Source organism: Vigna umbellata, chromosome 3 (assembly GCF_029865625.1).
Source record: "Vigna umbellata cultivar VRB3 chromosome 3, Vumbellata_1.0, whole genome shotgun sequence".
Taxonomy (NCBI): Eukaryota; Viridiplantae; Streptophyta; class Magnoliopsida; order Fabales; family Fabaceae; genus Vigna; species Vigna umbellata.
Genome location: NC_142167.1, coordinates 19,544,874 through 19,564,799, shown reverse-complemented (window position 1 = coordinate 19,564,799; position 19,926 = coordinate 19,544,874). Strand labels below are relative to the sequence as shown.

General features: G+C 30.0%; 3 protein-coding genes across 3 annotated transcripts; 2 read left to right on the top strand and 1 right to left on the bottom strand.

The window, feature by feature from the left end:
* Positions 1–3,528: 3,528 nt before the first annotated feature.
* LOC124841246 (BURP domain-containing protein BNM2A-like) lies at positions 3,529–4,921 on the top strand. Its single transcript, XM_047317487.2, has 2 exons — positions 3,529–3,773; positions 3,855–4,921. Exons 1-2 carry the CDS (start codon positions 3,720–3,722, stop codon positions 4,683–4,685), a joined length of 885 nt encoding a protein of 294 aa, XP_047173443.2. The 5' UTR covers positions 3,529–3,719; the 3' UTR covers positions 4,686–4,921.
* A 5,755-nt stretch (positions 4,922–10,676) lies between these two features.
* Positions 10,677–11,455, bottom strand: LOC124841242 (organ-specific protein S2-like). The gene is made up of 2 exons (XM_047317482.2): positions 11,298–11,455; positions 10,677–11,209 (listed from the first exon to the last, which is right to left on the bottom strand). Exons 1-2 carry the CDS (start codon positions 11,406–11,408, stop codon positions 10,940–10,942), a joined length of 381 nt encoding a protein of 126 aa, XP_047173438.1. The 5' UTR covers positions 11,409–11,455; the 3' UTR covers positions 10,677–10,939.
* A 5,106-nt stretch (positions 11,456–16,561) lies between these two features.
* CLPP6 (CLP protease proteolytic subunit 6) lies at positions 16,562–19,926 on the top strand. Its single transcript, XM_047317486.2, has 9 exons — positions 16,562–16,717; positions 16,808–16,866; positions 17,241–17,310; positions 17,726–17,927; positions 18,006–18,071; positions 18,239–18,379; positions 18,921–18,974; positions 19,192–19,284; positions 19,663–19,926. Exons 1-9 carry the CDS (start codon positions 16,626–16,628, stop codon positions 19,708–19,710), a joined length of 825 nt encoding a protein of 274 aa, XP_047173442.1. The 5' UTR covers positions 16,562–16,625; the 3' UTR covers positions 19,711–19,926.

Here is a 19,926-nt window from a genome sequence, read left to right as displayed (position 1 = left end):
TCCCACAATTTTTAGAAATAAAGATGAAATTTTAAAAATTTATAATACCCTGAGTTCGGGCTTTCTTTTCACAGCTAGTTAAACGAAATAAAGTGCCTCTAATTATAAACTTCTTGTTTGTACTTAACTCTAATACAGTAAATATTCACGTGAGAAAAAATTTCAAGAGATATTGTTTTTTTTTTAAAAAAAATTATATAGTTTATTTCAACATAACTGAGATTGTCAAGAGGATTACAGGTGTCAGGATTTCATAAGTAATAATAAAAGATCTTGTACAGTTCAAGATCTATGTATTGTGTTTTCTCGATTTATTGAAGAATTATTGTAGAATTCGAAATATAATAGATTGAATCATGAAGAATCTTTCTACTTATTATATTACACGTTATAGTTGTCATATACCCTTTATTGGGAATACCATTAAATTGATATTTAATTTTACACTGAAAATTATTTATTGCATTATTATCCATCAATTTAACAATTTTTTTTTTCATTTATAAATAGAAATAGTTCAATTCAAACTTTTTTTTTTATGAAACTAGTCCCGAAGACTATTTGAAAGTCTAAATCATAGAGATAAAGTCAAATTATAATATATGAGTGGATCCAAACATTATCTTAAGTTAGTTTTGTAAGGTTGAGTTAGACTAAAACTCACTTCTAACATGATATCAGAACCATGGTTGAAGCCTTTCCTAGCGAGATTTATGTGGACATTTTACTCTCACGTTCGAAATGTCTATATCTCGATGTGAAGGGATGCGTTAGAAGTCCCATTTAAGTGGATGCAAACCTTATCTTACATACCAATTTTATAGGATTGAGTTAGGATAAAGCCTATTTCTAACAAAAATAAACATTAAATAGTTTGAAAAAATCATAATTATTTATAATTAAACAATTATTGATAAAACTGTAGAAAAGTTAATTTTTCAATGTGAACAATTTAATTGAAAATATACAGGTAAAAAAATTATCAAAATGTTTCCCACCAATATTTTCTAAAAAAAAGAAATCAAGATCCCTTAGAAAACCAAAGATTTTCCTCATACTAAACATTTTATAATAAACAAATGATGAAATTACAGTGCAACAAGATAAAAGTGTTTCAATTCTATTTATTTTCTAAAACACAAGTAGCAATAATATATTTTAGAATTTGTCTCCTCCTTTTTCACCTTTTTTTGATGTAAAAAATGAGAGGAAGGGTGTCACCTTATAGACTCATGCCATGGAGTATTAGATCCACTGTTAAGCACACCATAAATGTTATTTACTAAAAAGAAAAAAACAGATATAGGCTTCACGATTCAAGATGATTTCTTAGATGATTGGGTTAAATCTTAAATATACTATATTACCTCGTAGGTTGTTTCAAAACGTTTTGTGTTCTTTAATTTTCAATTATATCTTAGGATTTTCTTTTGATACTGCTGACTGCGACAAATCCTATATTATATAACTACTTTGTAAAATCATACAAATATATTAGGTAATGTGAAGAAGATTTACATATAAAACAAACAATCGAATAAAATATATTACATTTGGGACAATGAGTAGATCAATATCTATATTTCTATGAACAATGCGACAAGAGTTGTTTGATCGTGTCGGATTAGAGAATATCTTTCTATATAAAGGAAGAAAAAAAAAGAGCATCACGACGACAATAATACAAACACATTGGACTAAGGATGGGTTCATGTGACTAAGGATGGGTTTCTTTCACTCCCAATAATTTAATATATTTTAGACAAACACCTAATAACTAAATTATTAACATCATGCTTATATCAAAATATCATAAACAAAATTATATTTCGAAGAACTTCTTTTACGAATATTTCTTAAAACTTTATAAAACTCACAAAAAATATTCAGAAAACTCATTTATCAGCCTTATTTATATAAAAAAACATCAAATACAACAAATTTTAATAATAAAAATGTTCTATTATTATAAAAAATAAAAATAAAATAGTTAAAATGTTCTATTAGATATTTAAGTTTAGTAGACTCAAATTTACGATATTTTGTAAATGATCAAATATCAATGTTACAGCTTATTAAGAATTTAAGAAAAGCTAGTACATGTCAATAAATAAATATCTGGGCTTCAGTGTAATATGAAAAATCACATTATCGTTTCCCTTTCTCTCTAACTGGAAATAAATCAATTAAGTTAAATCAAGTAGCTTCGATAATTTGTTTGGAAAAAGTTATAAGAGCATTGGTGTTCGTTTTAATAGAGTCGTTAATATATATTATTACTTTTATTAATATATATATATATATATATATATATATATATGATTATTATTGTTAATACATATAATACATTATTAATATTGTTAATATATAATCGCTAGAGTTGAACATGCTTCATATATTTATTATAAAAAAAAAATCATTGGTAACAACTGCATCTTATAAAAATTGACATATACAATTTACATATTTACAAGTCTCTCATAATTAATTAAGTTTAAGTGAATTCAATCAAATTAAAACAACTTTTTAAAATCATAATCAATAAGAAACTAATATGAAATAGTCTTAGAACAAATCAAAATATCATTAATTATTATTTTTTATTTAATATATTTTATCCAAATATATTTGAGTTGAATCTATTTATTATTTGCTAGCCAAACCCATCTACCCTTCAAATAGCGTCGAGAATTTTGCTCGAAAATAAGTTCATACCTGCCCAAATACAACATATAAATATAACATGCAGGTTATGAGTCATGGACCTAAATTCTTTCATCCGAATATTCAACTAAAAACATTACTCATAATTTATAAGCAAATTTTTAAATTAATTAATAAATAAAAAATAGTTAATTGCTCAATAATTGTACCTTCTTTTATAGGAAATGGTAGTAGGTGTGATTTCCCAATAATAGCAAAATATATCATTATTCAATAATGATATCACTTTTTGATTTAATATTGATCATTTATGTTCGTCAAGATTATCTTTACAGACGATTATTTAGATTAACTAATTTGTTTAACCAAATTTTTATGTGGTGAGACTGCTTATTTTGTTTGTATATAAACAACATTAATGTATGAATCAATCAACCTACAAAAAAAAAGTTAAGCATTTTTTCATTAGTCATCTTAATTTTAAAATAAACACTATTCTTAAATTTATATTACACTATAAGATTACAAAATTAAAATAAAAAAGTATTTGCCCAACAAGACAATAAAAATTCCCTTATACCACCGTACTAAATTATAAAAACAAATAACATTTTTCTTCACTTTATGTTTATGTAATTCTTTTAGTTTCAAGCCAATGAAAAAAGTTATACTTTATCAACTAATAAAAACAATATTTTGTGTAAGAAATAGTTATTTACAAAATTAGGACACATGTCTATAGATTCATCTTCTATCACATTCGAAGAGAGTATAACATATACATATATTAATTAAAATATTTTTATTTTTTCTCTACATGTATATTAGGTGTTAGGGTACCTTTTGGTGGCTATGAATATGTTTTTATTAATTATTATTTATTATTAATGTTATGAAAAGTATGGGAAAACGAGGTAAATGAAAACATGTATCGAGTGTAATATGATTGGTCCGTGAGCAATTCTTTACAGGATCTGTTTCAAGCCACTATAGGACGGTGGTTTTGTTATCGTAGGCAAAGTTGAAGATAGTGTTCAGTGCATGCAAGCAGAAACATGGGCGAAAAATATAAGCCGTGGATCATCTTTCTTCTTCTACTGATAATCACGGTACATTATTATGCCAATATCTTCCTTGAGATTTCGTTTCGTTCCAAGCTAACCAGTATTCTTTGTTGAACTTTTGTGCAGTGTTCTAGAGCCAGGGAATTGGTTGGAAGTGGAACAGAAAACAAAATCTTGGAAGCAATCTCTGATGAGAATCATGAAACAGTGCACACAGAACATGAACAAGCACATGTTCATTCCCACATGGATCACATGAACCCTTCTGTGATGGTGTTCCTCACCTTGGAAGATTTGAAGATTGGAAAAACAATGGCAGTTTATTTTCCCAAGAGGGACCCTGCAACCTCCCCGAAGTTATGGCCGAGAGAAGAAGCTGAGTCACTCCCTTTCTCATTGAACGAACTCCCAAACCTCCTAAAAGTGTTCTCTTTTTCTGCAAACTCTCCCCAAGCCAAAGCCATGGAAGACACCCTGAGGGAATGTGAGAGTAAAGCCATCAAAGGAGAGGTAAAGTTCTGCGCCACCTCTTTAGAATCCATGCTTGACTTTGCTCAAACCATTCTTGGCTTCACACACGAACTTCAAGTTTTCACCACCTCCCACCAAACCAAATCCAGTGTCACTTTCCAAAACTACACTTTCGAAAACATAGTAGAGATCCCAGCTTCCAAGATGGTGGCTTGCCACACCATGCCTTACCCTTATGCTGTTTTCTACTGTCACAGCCAAGAGAGTGAGAACAAGATGTATAAGGTGGCACTTGGTGGTGAAAACGGGGATAGGGTGGAAGCTATGGTTGTTTGTCACATGGATACCTCCCATTGGGGTCATGGTCATGTTTCATTTCAAGTTCTGAAGGTTGAACCAGGAACCACTTCTGTGTGCCACTTTTTCCCAGCGGATAATCTCATCTTGGTTCCCAAAGTTGAACAGCACGGTCTTTCAACCATGTGATGTGATCGTGTTGTGCTTACGTATGTTGTTTCTGATGTCTGCTTGCTACAATAAGTACTGTGTCTGGAGGTACTAGTTAATACAAAACTTGTTATGGGTATGTGTAAATTGTCTACTTCTTATGAACAAGAGGTTCAGGCTTGTACAACTACTAAACTTCTAAGGACCTATGAGTCTAATAAGTCGTGGAAAAAATATTACTACTTAATAAACTATATAATATACTGAGTTATACAGTCTTTTTCTTTTATGAAAATAAGAGAAAAGATTATAATTACTTTTATAAATTAGAATTATGTTATCGATTAATAATTCTTCTTCTTTGTCACGTGGAACTGTGACCGGATGATTGATTGGGCAATTTGAATAATACAGCTCTTGTGTGGTTAGAAAAACTTTCAGACTTTCAAATTGGATGAAAAAAAATTTTACCAAAAAATTTTTATTGTATAAATCACCCCAATTTAATTTATATAAACTTACCTTTAACAACAAAGGTAACAGTCCTTGAAGAAAAAAAAAATAAGCACAAAAAAAGTCAACAACTGATTAAAAAGAAAAAACATATATTTGAAGCAAACAACCTTTTACAATAGCACCATTTCAAAGCAAAAAGAAGAACAACAATGCAAAAATTAGACAAACCAAAGATGTCCTTAACAAAAGAAAATGAATACAATCAAATATTAGGGAAACAAACAAAACCACAGATAAAAAAACATAAAAATGAAATGAAAGAAAAAAAAAGAGAAAGCCAGATAACGAATGAACAGAGAAATATTAACCTAACAAATGTATGAAAAAAAAATGTTTTTTTAACATATGGTCGATCAATTTTAAATATACATAACCAGCGACACATAATTTATTATAAAAACTTGTTAAAAAAAATTGTTTTTAAACAGAGTGGGTTTGGAGGAAAATAAAAACAATTTATAAAAAAAGTGGGACACGTGTCAGTTTTTAAACTTACACGTAATGAATTTTTGTCTTAAATGGCTGAATTTTGTTATTCGGATTTGAGATCATTTTACATGATTTGCTAAGAAAATGACATGTGTGTTTTTATTATCTTTTCTGATTACTGTTTTAGATTTTTTATAGATATTTAATATTTTGTATATAATAATGCTAGACACAGAATAACAGTTACATGCTTTTAAAAGTTTATTATAAAAGAGTTCTTGTGGAATTTCTTATAAAAATATTAGTAAAAAAATATGTTTATAAATTTAATTTTACAGGAAAATTTGGTTGAAATTTTGTTTTTAATAATTTACTTGTGAATTTAAAACACGGAAGAAAATTACTTGTAAAATTTAAATTTGCACCTGTTAATTTTTAAATTGATTTTTTACAAGAAAAATTATTATGATTAACCAACCACATAGACTCTCCTCCTAATATTCACTTTTCAGATAAGATTAATGGTTGATCATAATAGTAACTTTCGAGCAATTTCATGCTTCTAAAGTTATGAAATAATAGAGAATCTTGATTTTATGATTTTCACATATTCTTATATATAATTATAAAATAAAAGACTTACCTCTATTTATAATTGAATGTCTTGTATTCTTTTATGTTTTTTTTTAAAATTTCTTTCAATTTATATGATGTATCCATTTGATATTTTCTCTTCAAGAATTTATTTTGTCAGTCTTATCCTGTAATAATTGTTAGATCTAAAATAGAAAGACTGACATGAATACATGCAACATCGTTGAATCTGTACTCTGCTCTAGCTGTAATGTTGTCTTTACTCTCTGGCTTTCACTTTCATCTCCTTAATGCACATCTCACTCTCTTCTTCTCACCTGCAAAAAGCTCTTCTCTTTCTAAGCAAAGTAACAGCAAAAGTAAGCAATTTTTAACGTAAAGCCTCATTGATGTTTGAAGGAATATAGAGTTCTCCTTAGAAATGAATCAAAGAAACCTAAAGACGACACATTTTAGTAAAATTCATAGAACTTTTCAAACACTTTGAAGTCATCATATTTTAGTATTTGATGAATCTATGACGATTTTGTTTTGAAATATATATAGATAAATAGATTAAGGAGGAGAGATGTGAATAAATAGATTTAAGAAGAGAGATATAGTAGTAAAGATAAAAGAAGTGATTGTTGTGTTGATGATGATTATCTTCCACTCTTTAACATTGCTTGCCCAAATGAGCATCTCATCCACACATTAAAATTGAGTAATGTGTAAGTGTAGATGGAATACTCATTTGAGCAAGAAACATTAAATAGGGTTACTTCACATATGATAGGGTGGAAGAATGGGGAAGATTGGCTTGGTATTTATCTGAATATGAGAAAGATGTATCAGCTAAAGTGGTTGAGAAGGCCTTCATATAATGGTTGAGCTTTGACAGTCAGCTAAAGATTTTGAGATATATGAATGGCAGCTGAAGACACACTTTCAAGCCAACAAACAAACCCAATGCCAGATCTTCAACCTATGCTTAAACACAACATTGTAATCACCAAAGTATTGCGAAAATCATGCTGCTTTTCACTTTGTTATTTGTACCTACTTTTTAACATGTTTTTAATTAAATTGACTTTCAGTGTTTAATTCAAATTAATTTTTAATGATTTATATTATATTTTGATATGATTTTATTATGAATTTAAATCGAGCACAAACTTAATTAGGTGTTAACATCTGCTTTCAAAAGGAAAACCCTTCTGTGCAAGCTTTTATATGCAGCATTTTGTTCTTTGTTCTTATTAAACTATGAATCATTTCCTTATAGTGTAATTAAGAAATAACATTTACAAAATTTTCTTTCGGAAACTGAGGAACATTCAGACTGAGAAGGGTTGATGTAGAGCACGTGACAACTCCCAACGATATATGATTTTTTTTTGACAAGTTTACTTTTTTTTTTTGTGTGTGCAGCGTGCCCTATCTACCACTTTCCACTCTGTCACCTTTCAATACATACATACATATACATATACATATACATATACATATATATATATATATATATATATATATATATATATATATAATTGTATTGGCATTATCAAGACATTTTTTTAATTAATAGATGGTATTAAACTCATTTTCGTATATTTTAATGTAATTTCAGATTTATTTTATTTAAATATTTCAAATTATTTTAAGATATTCTTTTTAAGTTTCACATAAACTATAATAAGTAGCGTACTAGGAGTTAATTGTAGTGTTAATGAAAAATTATGCAATATTTAGAGGACTTGTATATTTTTCTTCTATAAAAGAATATAATTATATTTTAATAGAGATATATGAATTTTGATAGAAAATTGGGTTTTTTTTTATTAAATTTATTTTGGAGTCGTAAAATGTAAAAACTCAAATTTGATTTTATGGGAGTAAACTTTAACAATTAACCAGATGACTTATCACTCAGTTTTTTATTAGTTTGATGTCAATATATGTTTTTCCAAATTAAATATCAAAATACTCTCTATTTTTTCAAGAGCTTCGACTTTTGATATTAAGTTATTTTTAATTTTTATTTTTGACTTATGTCAAGTGCTAAAATTACTTATCAGTTTAAATATAACAAATGTGCATATAACAAATATTTTATTGATGAGTTTAAAGAAAAGAAAAATGAGAACTTGAAGAAGAGAAAAAAAAGGAAAAGAAAGAACAAGGATATAAAAACTAAAAAGAAAAAGTTTTACATATGGATAATTCTTTAGTTTTAGAATTTATTGATTGTAATAAGAATTTATATATGGATAATTATTTAGTTTTAGAGAGATAATAGTGTGTGAAGGAACATGGACAACAACAGAGTGAGCTTTCTGGTTGAAGAATCCTTCCAATCAATATGGGCTATCCACAGTGAAGCCCAATGGGCTTGGATCCAAACAAAATTATCTGTTTCAACCTAGAAAAAAAGAGAGCTACTCCCTTCACCACCCCATCCCTACAACTCCCCAAAAAAATTTAATTACAAAATTACCCATTTTACTTTAAACATTTATTTATTTTTACTTTTATATGAAAACCCTAATTCCCTGCCTCTCGTTTTAACTAACAGTCGCAGTCCACCCCTAACTCTTATTTTCTCTCTTTCTATATCCGTTTTTCTCCTACCATTCTCCATATTCGTTTTTCCCCAATCATTCTCCATATCTGTTTCCACTTCATTCCTGTTTTCTTTTTCATTTTTGCTTGTGTGTTTGTGCTGCGTTGGTGGTGCGGTGGTGGTGCTTCGTTAGTGGGGTGCGTCTGCTGTGAAGATTGGCGCTTGAAATTGAATTTTTTTTAATTTTTGTTCTCCTTAATTTATTTAGGTCTATTTTGCTGGTAGAGCATTAAAATCATTCCCAGAAAATGTTGAAGAATAGGATATACATGAATCAGAAACCCAGAAGTCAAACCTCCAAGATGAAATATGAACTCCAAATTGTTGCAAGAACGAGAACGACACGTTTCCCTCATCCTTCCTTCAGAGAACAATCAACCAGACAACAATCCAATGAAGAAAACCAAACCACTCATGGGAAAACAGGAAGCCCTAAAACCTAATCGAAATCAGAGAAAGAAGAAGGTAGAAGCTTTCTCCTTATGTCGCGAATCAGAATGGAGAGAAGAAACCTTCGTCGTGGCGCCTTCATTGTTCTTCAGTCACATCTTCATCTTTACTCCCACAAGGCCACCGCAAGACCACCTTCCTTGTGCGAGATGGAGGATCAAGACGAAAGAGAAGAAGAGAACGCGAAACTGAAGAGTCCTCAGCTGGGTTTTGTTTTTGGCCGCGAAAGAGAGCCAAGGATTTCGGGGGAAAAGAAAAGATCAGTGTTCTTTGCAAAGGAAAATAGGCATTTTGGAATTAATTAGGTTTGGTTGATTTAATTGCACTGCAACCAGATTTAGGGCCACATGAAAAACAACTAAGTAATAGATATTTTAACCCTTTATCTTTCCAGAATTGTAGAAAGAATCAATGGCTACCTCGTCAGTTTGCACCCATTGTATCTAACTATTTATTAGATCATTCTTTTCCTTAAAAAAAATTAATTAGAATAGAAATAATTGCAGAATGGAGTTTAAAGAAGCAACAAGTGTTATTTTAAATTTGATGGCATGTCCGATTGTACATGTCGAGATCCGACCAAACACACTACAATAACCCTACACTACACCACCACACTTTCCGTAAACAAAAATCACAATATAGAAGAAGAAGATTGAAAGCGATTTCATTTACACGGAAGTGGTAGACTGTGCGGGTGCAAGTGAAAACCATTAATAGTTAAATGTTGGCAAAAGTTAAAATTAAAAATTAAATACTATTAAAGAACAAAAAGGGAATGGGGAGCTGCAGGGAGGAGCCGGTGGTAGTGGAGTGAGTAACTCTCAAAAAAAAACTGATTCAACCCCAAATAAACCTTAAAAAGAAAAAACAGAAACTAATTGTGTGTATTGTTGGCTTTAAGTTTCTGCAAGTACACAAACCGTACTGCCGATTCCACTGGGCCCCAAAATATAAAACAACAACACGTTTTGCTTACATTATTATACAAATTTCTTTGTTTTGTCATACCATCAACAGTTAATAGTATTTACAAATCAACATTTTCTTAGATGAGTGCAATCATATATATATATATATATATATATTCTAAACCAGCTTGAGAAGTACAAGTTGTCAAGGGAAATAAATTAAGTTTTTTGCTAAATAGTTAACTGGTTTGAGGAGAGAAAGGAACCAAGAGAGAAGATTCATTTCACAGGAAAATTAGCAGCACAGCACATATATCATCTTTCCTTCATCCACATGGAAGAATAAATTGCATCCTCTCATAAAATCTTGATCTGAAATTAATATGCTTTCTTTCCTTTGAAACTCTGAGATGGAAATATGTAAAATTGATAATATTATCAGAATCAATGATCAAAAGTATACATCTTTCTGAAGACTTAACATATTCTTTTTTTATATATAAATATGAATACTGATGAGTAATCATGACAGGCCCAAAGAAGCATCATGTCTATTGATTATAAAAGTTCTGCAGGACACAGATATATGCAGCTAAAAAAGGACAGCCATAAAGATACATGTATTAATAAAGGGTTCAAGTGTTCAACAGAAAGAGTGGTTTAGATTTAGAAACATGAATAACTCTACAAGATACTAAAGACCATGATGTTCATGGGTCATGTACTATGTAGAGATACGTGTGTCTTCCTTCTCTAACCATGAGCAAATGATTTGAGCTTTTATGCTGGTTCGTTCAGCCATGTCTTCCTGGTTCTTGAAGCTCTTCTATTTTCTTGGCCATGGCATGCTGCTTCTGCTTTCTGGACATATCATGCGTGTGATATAATATGATATTAGGTCTTATATCAAAGTCCCGGATAAAATGATCCTTCACTGCAGCTGCATCTGATTCTTGTGGATCTTGAACAAGGAGATCTTTGATCGCTTCAGGCATAGGTTGGCCATTCATCATGTTCTTCCAATAGTCTCCCATGTATTTTCTTGCATAGCTGAGGTTTACAACCTAAAACAGAAAGATCATCATTAAGCAACACATGATCATAAAAGAGGTTTCAGATAATAAGATAGCATAAACTTTCATAGAAGCTTACCAGGAGAAGAGAGAATACTACTAAAAAAGCAAAGTTAGACTTCATTTTTTTGCTAAGATACGAAGTTCTCATTAAGTTTGTGAAGGCTAGGATTTTCAGTCTCTGAGACATCCCTTTTATAGGCCAGAAGTGACCCTCAAAGAAATGTATTATGTGTGTGAAAAACTTAAAAATAGGAAGAGTAAATACAAGGCTATGCTTTCTCAAAAAGAAAAAGAAAAAAAAGAGTGGTTGAGAATCACAACCCTTACAACTTCTACATTCATCATTTAAGTGCGTGCATTTAAGTTTCAATAGTTTCTGCTCAGTTTTCCTTCTACCTTTAGTAAATTTGAGTTACACTAATTTTTTATTCTAAAGTAATGATAGTCCACTAATGCAAGTTCAGGAAACAAAAATGTATATCAGAATTCAAAATGGGACAACAGAAAGTTGTCTACTTTAGTTTGGTGTGTTTTTTGAGATGTGTGTTTAGAAGAAAATAAAAAAATGGTGAAAGATAAAGATAATTATATATTATGTTCAGATAATGGAACTAGATGTGATCATTATTAGCCAACTTTAAAGGGTCGGTGGAAGTGCTTCTCTACTCCACAGCATAAGTTTGCAGAAGTCACGGCACTTCTTCGCTATTGCTATATTATATTTCTGGTAATCATTTCAACTTCATTTAAGTAAAACATGTGAGAGATAAAGATCTTCATTGAGTTGGTTGGTAGGAAAAGTATATATCAGTACATATATATATATATATATATATATATATATATATATATATATATATATACATATATAGTTAACTTAATTACGTATAAGAAATATTTCATATCAATAACATAACTACTATTAAAATAAAAAATTTTGTAAAACAAATTCCCTTCTTTCCTTCAGCTGCACAATTGCAAAGGCTTTGTGTGAACATTACAATAAACATGCAAAATAAGCAACATCACAACCATTTGTATACAAATTCTGTATTATATGTTCAAATATTGGATTGACTTTGGAATTAGTAGTCATGACTGTGACCTGTGTATAAAGTTAGTCATTTAAAAATCCTATTTTTGACACGTTTATATAATTCAGACGCTGATATTTGATGAGTAAATTTTGCAGTAAAAAGTTGTTTTTTCATGCATCCTACTGGTATAAGGTGTTCTTGGTATTGGTCTAATCAGAAGTTTCATTCCGATAATCCAAGCTAACATAAAACTATAGAGGTAAAACTAGAACAAGTCCTTGTGCATTCGATGAACCAAGCCTCATATATCATAATTGTACATATTTTGAGGTGTAAAGGGTTACTCGTCATGCTGACATACCAAAAACTTTGAATATTGGTTTATCAGTTTTTAATTGGCAGTGTTGCCACAAATATCTTATATATATATATTCTTCTTTTCTACAACAAAAAGGTATATCTTGGAAATTTCATAACCACCATGGATGTAAAAAATGAAGAAAAACATTTAAGAAGAAGCTTGTCGTTCAAAGGTTCAAATCAGTATAATTATTATAACTTTATTTTTTCTGTATTCCAAGCAAATGTATGTTACTCTCACGAAAGATGGTCATATTCAAGGCTGTTAGAAGATTTATCAAATCATTTAAAGAAAGGAAATTTTTGTTTTATTCTAGCTTCAGTTTTAAATAACATCAGTCATCTGATACGAAAATTTCGATGGGTATTTCACACATATCAACTGTAAAGTTCGTAATGAACATGCTCTAATTATACACCCTTTCTTTTTGTTATATTTTTTTCACTTTTCGTTAATAAGAAACTTTGTAAATAAAAAGCACTTTTATACAATAGTTTTGTTAAATATATGAGAGTGTTTGAAGTAGGGTTTTCCCATTAGATTCATTGAGAAGAAGACAAAAGCCCAGATAAATGGTCGGTTGGCATTTTCTTGAAAGTCAACTTGAATGTGCATCACTTAAAAAAATGATTATGATGCCTATAAAGAAATGGAATAAAAACTTTATTTTGCTTCCCTATAGGTTGATGCGTGGCATGTAATTAAGCACTATTTTTTGTGAATATTAGCTTCTGTTTTCCTGTGTCCTGTGATGGATGCGTTGTGATCTATCTGGATGCCAAAGTCAACTTAATTTCTGCATCAGAACGCCTACTTGTCTCTGTAACATATAATTTTCCCAATGGACTTTCAATTCGTTCAAATTCTTAATTAATTAATGTGCTATTTTTATTTGTTTTTCTTTCAAAAATCTGATGCTATTTCATCACCGAAAATTAAATTGCCATTGACTATCTTGAAAGTTATTTATGGCACCAAAAGTTGCGTACGTCACTCTGATTAAACAATGTTCATTTTCAACTCATTAAAAAATATTTAAGGGGAGAGATAATTAACCTTAGAAGCAACCCATTTGGCAAGTGCTTTTCCATAATTATTGCTTAAACAGATTTAGCAATATCTATCTTCTCCCATCACAAACACACAAATATATTGGGAAATATCAGTGCCTTATTTGGGGTCAAAACCAAACCCTAGATCATGTGATTTTGATATAATAATGTTAAATTTTCAGAGCAAAGGAATACGGAGACGTATCTATATATATGGCACAGAACAAGAATGGAATGAGAGTTGGAGAAGAGAACTAGAGTCCTCATTGGCTCATATTAGTTTATGAAATCTCACTCTTAATTAATTTGGATAAAGCTACAAACTTACTAATTAAAACTTTTAGTGGAGATAACTATTTTTGTTTCTTAACCCTATATAAATTTATAAAAAAAGTCAAACATTTTATAAATTGATTTAAATTCATAAAAAAAGTTTACATAATTGATTTATTTAATTTCTTCTGTTATTTGTAAAAGTATGATAGGATTATACTTGTACGAGTTTTATTCTTAGTCTAATTGGAAATGTATTTAGTGACATAACTTTTCCTTAATTTGTATAATATATGTATTTATATATTCATCTCTTGACAAATAAAGAAGTACGAGTTTTATTATTGTAAAACAAAATTTTATTATTATAAAACTTATCATGTATCATAGTCGGGTTAAATTGAAACTAAAACAATGATATTTAACGTGACAGTAAAACATAGTATTATGATATTATATTGTCTTTGTCCAATGATATAAAGTCAATTTCACACGTGATAAATACTTATTTTTTTTAAAAATATTAAAAAAAACTAACATAATTTTTTTAACGTTGTTAATATAATACTAAACAAAAGACCTAATTGCACTAAATTATCAAAATAAAGATAAAATTAAAAAACATATAAAAAGATGCCCCTCCTAAAAAGATATGAGAATGAATGATATTATTTAATTTTTTTTATTGTAAGATTAGTGTAATAGATGTGTGAGAGAGAAAGAAAACTTGCCTACACTATCTATTTAACTTCACAAGAACTAACTAAATAAAAGAAATGTACATTATGTTACAATTTAATCCTACCTTTAATTTATGTATGTGAGATATTGAACAGAAACAAATAATTTAACAAAGGTTTGAGTGGTTCTATGGGATGGGGGTTTATAAACTCCGCAAAATAATCACTAAATATAATTTTTTTAGGATAATGATACTTTGAAAACATTTTTTATAATATTTTAATACCATTTAGATGTCATTTTGTGATCGATCCATGTTAGTGTCTATAATTATTATTATTGATTGTGAAGTAATTTTGGACCAATCACAGAATGACACATAAATGATGGTAAATATTGTCAAAAAAATGTTGTCAAAATATCATTATTTTTTTTATAGGGTAAAAAGTTTTGAGTGGTGTGTGGAATGAGCTAAGGCTAGAGGTGCACGACAGTTGCTGCAGATTCAACAGTTTTTGCCAACAATTTCAGTTTGCCACTACATGGGACGCACAAAGAGTCAAATGATCTGATCAACAAACACCATAATATATATATACATATATTAGTCAAACATTGAGGAAAATATATGAATCAAGAAAAGTGATCTATGATCTGTTGCCACTATTCCCACTATTCATTTTAATAGGTCAAAACTCAACCATAACAATGTGCCTCCTTTTTTCTTCTTCCTACCTTTCTTTTTTCATTACCCTCTTCATCTCAGAATGATAGCTAGCTATAGCTTTTCTCATCAATTTTCTCTAACGTCATTTTTCAACTCTTTTCTTTTGCCTTTTTCTGGTGGATTAGTCCATTGCACAGACCCACTGCTGCTGTATAATGATACCTACAAAGAATATTAAAAAGCATCTACATTTTCAATTTACTTTTAAATATCATACATATCCATAACCCTCATGAAATCAAGATCAAATAAAGCATATAAAAAAAACAATGATAGAAAAAAATGGAAAGGAAAAAACGATAAAAAAATTTCTTTATCAAAAAAATCAGTTGTTTACACATATGCTTATTTATCCATCAAGTGCCATTTTCTCTTTCTAAATATATTCTGATTTTATTTATTTTTTAATATTTTTAAACTCAAAGATCATTTAAGTATGGTAAAACGAGTTATTTTAGATCTATTTTAGCGAATTCACAAAAAAGGAAAAATAACTTGCTGGTTCATTGTAACTAAAAAGAGGTTGGAAATCTTAGTCCGTCTCATCAAATAATTGATTCATAGACTAATCTATTAGTATTTTTTTATTTTTTTTATTTTTTTTATTTTTATTTTAATTATATCTAAAATTTAACTTAATTATACAAATATTTTATACATTTTTAATTGACTAATTGATATCTCTAATAAAATAAATTAAAACTATTATTACTTTTAGATACTAAATTATTTATTTAAAGTTTAATGTGTAAGTATTAATAATTTAAATTTTTAATCTTAATGTATATTTATATATTTCAAATAATGTGATAAAAAAATAATTTTTAGATTAATTTTTAATTTTAAAAAAACAGGCTGATATGTTAGCTCATCTTATTAATTTTACGGATTAAACAGGTCAAACTAAAATGAGATAACAAATTAAAAACTCTAATTTAAATGCGAAAACTTATGTGTAAAAAAAATTTTCATTTTTGAAACCTTTATCAACTAGCAATTTAAATGCAAAAAATATATTTTGGTTATGAAGGAAATTTAAAAAAATGAAAACTTAATTGATTTCTTTTAAAGAATTGTTAAAAAATAAAAAATAAAAATCAATCTGTTTTAATTCTTTGTGATTATATTTAAGAACAAAACGGGCCATATCATAAATGGGCCAAAAATGACAAAGGTCCATTGGGCTTGGAGAAACAAAACCAAAACCATTAATCTAGGTGGGGACTAACTGAAGCTTAGTATCTCTGTTCCATCTTGTTTCGGAGTTTCAGCAATGGTTCCTCAAGCTTTGTCAGTGCCCGCTAGCGCCAGCTTCACTATAGCTTCTCGCTCCAGAACTCCCTCCCACGTTGTATTTTCTCACAGGTTCATTTTCACATTGCCCAATTCGCCTTTTACTTTTATTTTTTTACAATTATTTTTCATAACCTGAAATTTGAACTCCCGTTTCACCAGAAACCCCTCTTCGGTAGCTTCTTCTTTTCCAAGCCCATATGGCAATTCATCAGAAGTTGGTAACTTTCTAATTTGGCAACTTTTTCTTTTCGACTGCAATTCGAAACTAGATGGCTTTTCTATGCTGTGATAGTTTAACCTCGTTCTGGGTGTATATAACTGCCTTGCGTAATTTAAGAATTTTAATCAAGAGTTCAGTTTGACCACAATTCCACAAATTAGCAATAACAGTTACTACTCGTTTTATGACTAGGATTTTTACTTGCTGCCCAGGTTTCTGAGCAATTGTTTCCGTATGGTTCACTAATAATTTGAAACTCTATAAACTAAATCATATAAACAAATAAGAAGTTTTTTTGTTTGCGTATTTAGCTGAGTTATGAGCATTGCAACGCTAAAATATGTTATCGTATGTATGTTTTGTTTTGTGCAGGGTTGTCAAGTAAAATTGGGGGCTTTCCTTTAAAATTTGATGAGAAAAGTATCCATGGTGCAAGCACAAGGTAAAGTTTTGTTCACTTTCATTTTCAGGCGCTTCGTGTGTTATGTGGTTTTTAGATAGGATGCATGTGAATACATATTGTTGACCATCATTTGTTGTTCAAGGCCTGGTTTATCTATGATTATTAACTGGAAAAGGGAAGTGTATCTGTGTAAAGGTGAATTAGGTTATAAAAGAGTGCACTTTGAAATATTAACAAAGCTTTAACGCATCTGTTAATAAGCAGTGGCATGGCAATAATCATCATGACCTATCTATACACTTAGTTTCTGCAAGTTTCATTGTAGCTAAACTTCAGATTATTTTTACTAACTTTTGTATTCCCTCACGGACATGCACATAGTTCCCCTGCCTACATTTTTTGTATTTAGTAGTGAATGGATAAAGAGCTTATTGATGTTCCAGTTTACTTGTAGTTATGGTGCAATTGAGGCCAGTAAGGGGAATCCATCAATAACACCAGCAGTGATGACTCCCGGAGGACCTATTGATCTGTCATCTGTTTTGTTCAGGAATCGTATAATATTCATAGGGCAGCCAGTCAATTCACAAGTGGCTCAAAGAGTTATATCACAGCTTGTGACTCTTGCTACTATTGATGAAAAATCAGATATACTGGTTTGTTATGCCTTGTTGTGGTTACTTTGCTTCTTTCAGTTGTGAAAAGGGATTTATAGCGAGCTACTTGTGTCACAGGTATATATAAATTGCCCCGGTGGAAGCACCTATTCAGTATTGGCAGTCTATGATTGCATGTCTTGGGTAAGATCGAAGTTTTGTCATCCCTTCCAATACAAGCACACAAGCACACAAGCACACAAGCACTAGCTTTAAGTCCAGTTACATTTTCCCTCCTATTGTAGTTGCTTCAATTCCCTATCAGTTGTCAATGTTTCTACCTGAAAGAATTTGGTGACTCAATCTTTCAGATTAAGCCCAAGGTTGGTACCGTTTGTTTTGGAGTAGCTGCAAGCCAAGGAGCACTTCTCCTTGCTGGAGGAGAGAAGGGAATGCGCTATGCGATGCCAAATGCTCGCATTATGATACATCAACCACAGAGTGGATGTGGGGTAAGAATGAAACTTCTGAAACTTTGCTATAGGAACCGAGAATTCTTGAAATAGAACAATCTACCATACTAATTAAACGCAGGAAGAAAGTAATAAAAATGAAGTGATAAGTTATATCTTAATAATAATAGTAATGTTGAGGTATGACAAAATTTGATCTTTGCACCATCTAGTATATGAGGAAAGTGGTCAAACCCACATCATGTTCCCCTTCCTTCTTACTAGTAACAAATTTTTATGAAACTAGTGAACCTGAGTTTCCAGACTTGAGATTGGAGCTAATTTAATTGACAATATGCAATGGATCATCAAAAAGTTATATTGGAAGCCTGATATCTTCCAATGTGAATCTTATGTTTGAACTTTGAAGTCATCTTCCATGCTAATTGTAATGCATTCTGCAATTGGAAATTTGATGTATCAAAGCATTTACGAATAAAATTTGATTGATGGCGAGTAGGATCTATTTTTGGGTATTATGTAAACTTCTTTGGTCAACACAAGATATTTTCTTTTCTGATTGTTCTTAATCTCACTGCAGGGTCATGTTGAGGATGTCAGACGCCAAGTGAATGAAGCTGTTCAATCTCGCCATGTTAGTCTTTCTTCCTCTGATTTGCACCATTGTGATAATTTGTGGGCAACTTTAAAGCTCCTATGATCTTAGAATTCCATTTTTCTGTGTGACACTAAGTTAACATATTTTCTTCATGACCTGCCCAAGTTTCTGTGGCTTCTTTTTCCTTGTCATAGTTTTATTTTACAGTTCTTGGAATGCTATGCTCAATTCACTCATTCTATTTGGATTTCAGAAAATTGACAAGATGTATAGTGCTTTTACGGGGCAGCCATTAGAGACGGTGCAGCAGTACACAGAAAGGGACCGTTTTCTGTCTGTTTCTGAGGTAATGAGAACTGTTTTCCTTCTATAGCAGTGACATGACATAAGTTCATTGAATTGGACAAGTTCTCAGAGAAACCAAAAATTGTTGTATTGCTAATAGGAAATAAAATTTAGAGGAAAAGAAAATTAAGTAAATGTTTCAGTTAAAATTTGGATTGTCTGTTTAGTTTATACCGCGTGATTGACTTAATTAATCTATAAAATTAATGCATCTCAAAACACCTTGGTACTTGTTATCTAAATAATTATGTTGTCTATTTTCTGAGGAGATTATTAAGGTGTTTAGTTTCAGTTAAGGCTGCAATTTTTGTTTTGATCTTTGTTTCCTCAATTTTTATATTTTACTGGATGTTTTTTGTACTACCTTTTCTCTTTGCAGGCTTTGGAGTTTGGTCTTATTGATGGTGTCCTGGAAACAGAGTATTGATCACAAATTATTTGCAGGATATACATCTTAAAGTGGTTGAAAATGTTAATTTCTGTCAAATTGATATTGTAGAATTTCATCAATTAATGATAATGTGCAAATGTTGAGAATTATATTTTTTTTTCTTAGTTCCTGGTAGTTGCTATTATTGAAAATTACTTCCATGGAATGGTTTGATCTTGGTGTTTATAATTATGTAGTTCCTTTTATTCGTTA

Coding starts and splice junctions, on each gene's coding strand:
- LOC124841242 (XM_047317482.2), bottom strand. CDS start 11,408: ATGTCTCAGAGACTGAAAATCCTAGCCTTCACAAACTTAATGAGAACT. Junction 11,210..11,297: donor TAGTATTCTCTCTTCTCCTG/GTAAGCTTCTAT, acceptor TTTCTGTTTTAG/GTTGTAAACCTCAGCTATGC.
- CLPP6 (XM_047317486.2), top strand. CDS start 16,626: ATGGTTCCTCAAGCTTTGTCAGTGCCCGCTAGCGCCAGCTTCACTATA. Junction 16,718..16,807: donor CACGTTGTATTTTCTCACAG/GTTCATTTTCAC, acceptor CCGTTTCACCAG/AAACCCCTCTTCGGTAGCTT. Junction 19,285..19,662: donor GTTTTCTGTCTGTTTCTGAG/GTAATGAGAACT, acceptor TTCTCTTTGCAG/GCTTTGGAGTTTGGTCTTAT.
- LOC124841246 (XM_047317487.2), top strand. CDS start 3,720: ATGGGCGAAAAATATAAGCCGTGGATCATCTTTCTTCTTCTACTGATA. Junction 3,774..3,854: donor TTCTTCTACTGATAATCACG/GTACATTATTAT, acceptor ACTTTTGTGCAG/TGTTCTAGAGCCAGGGAATT.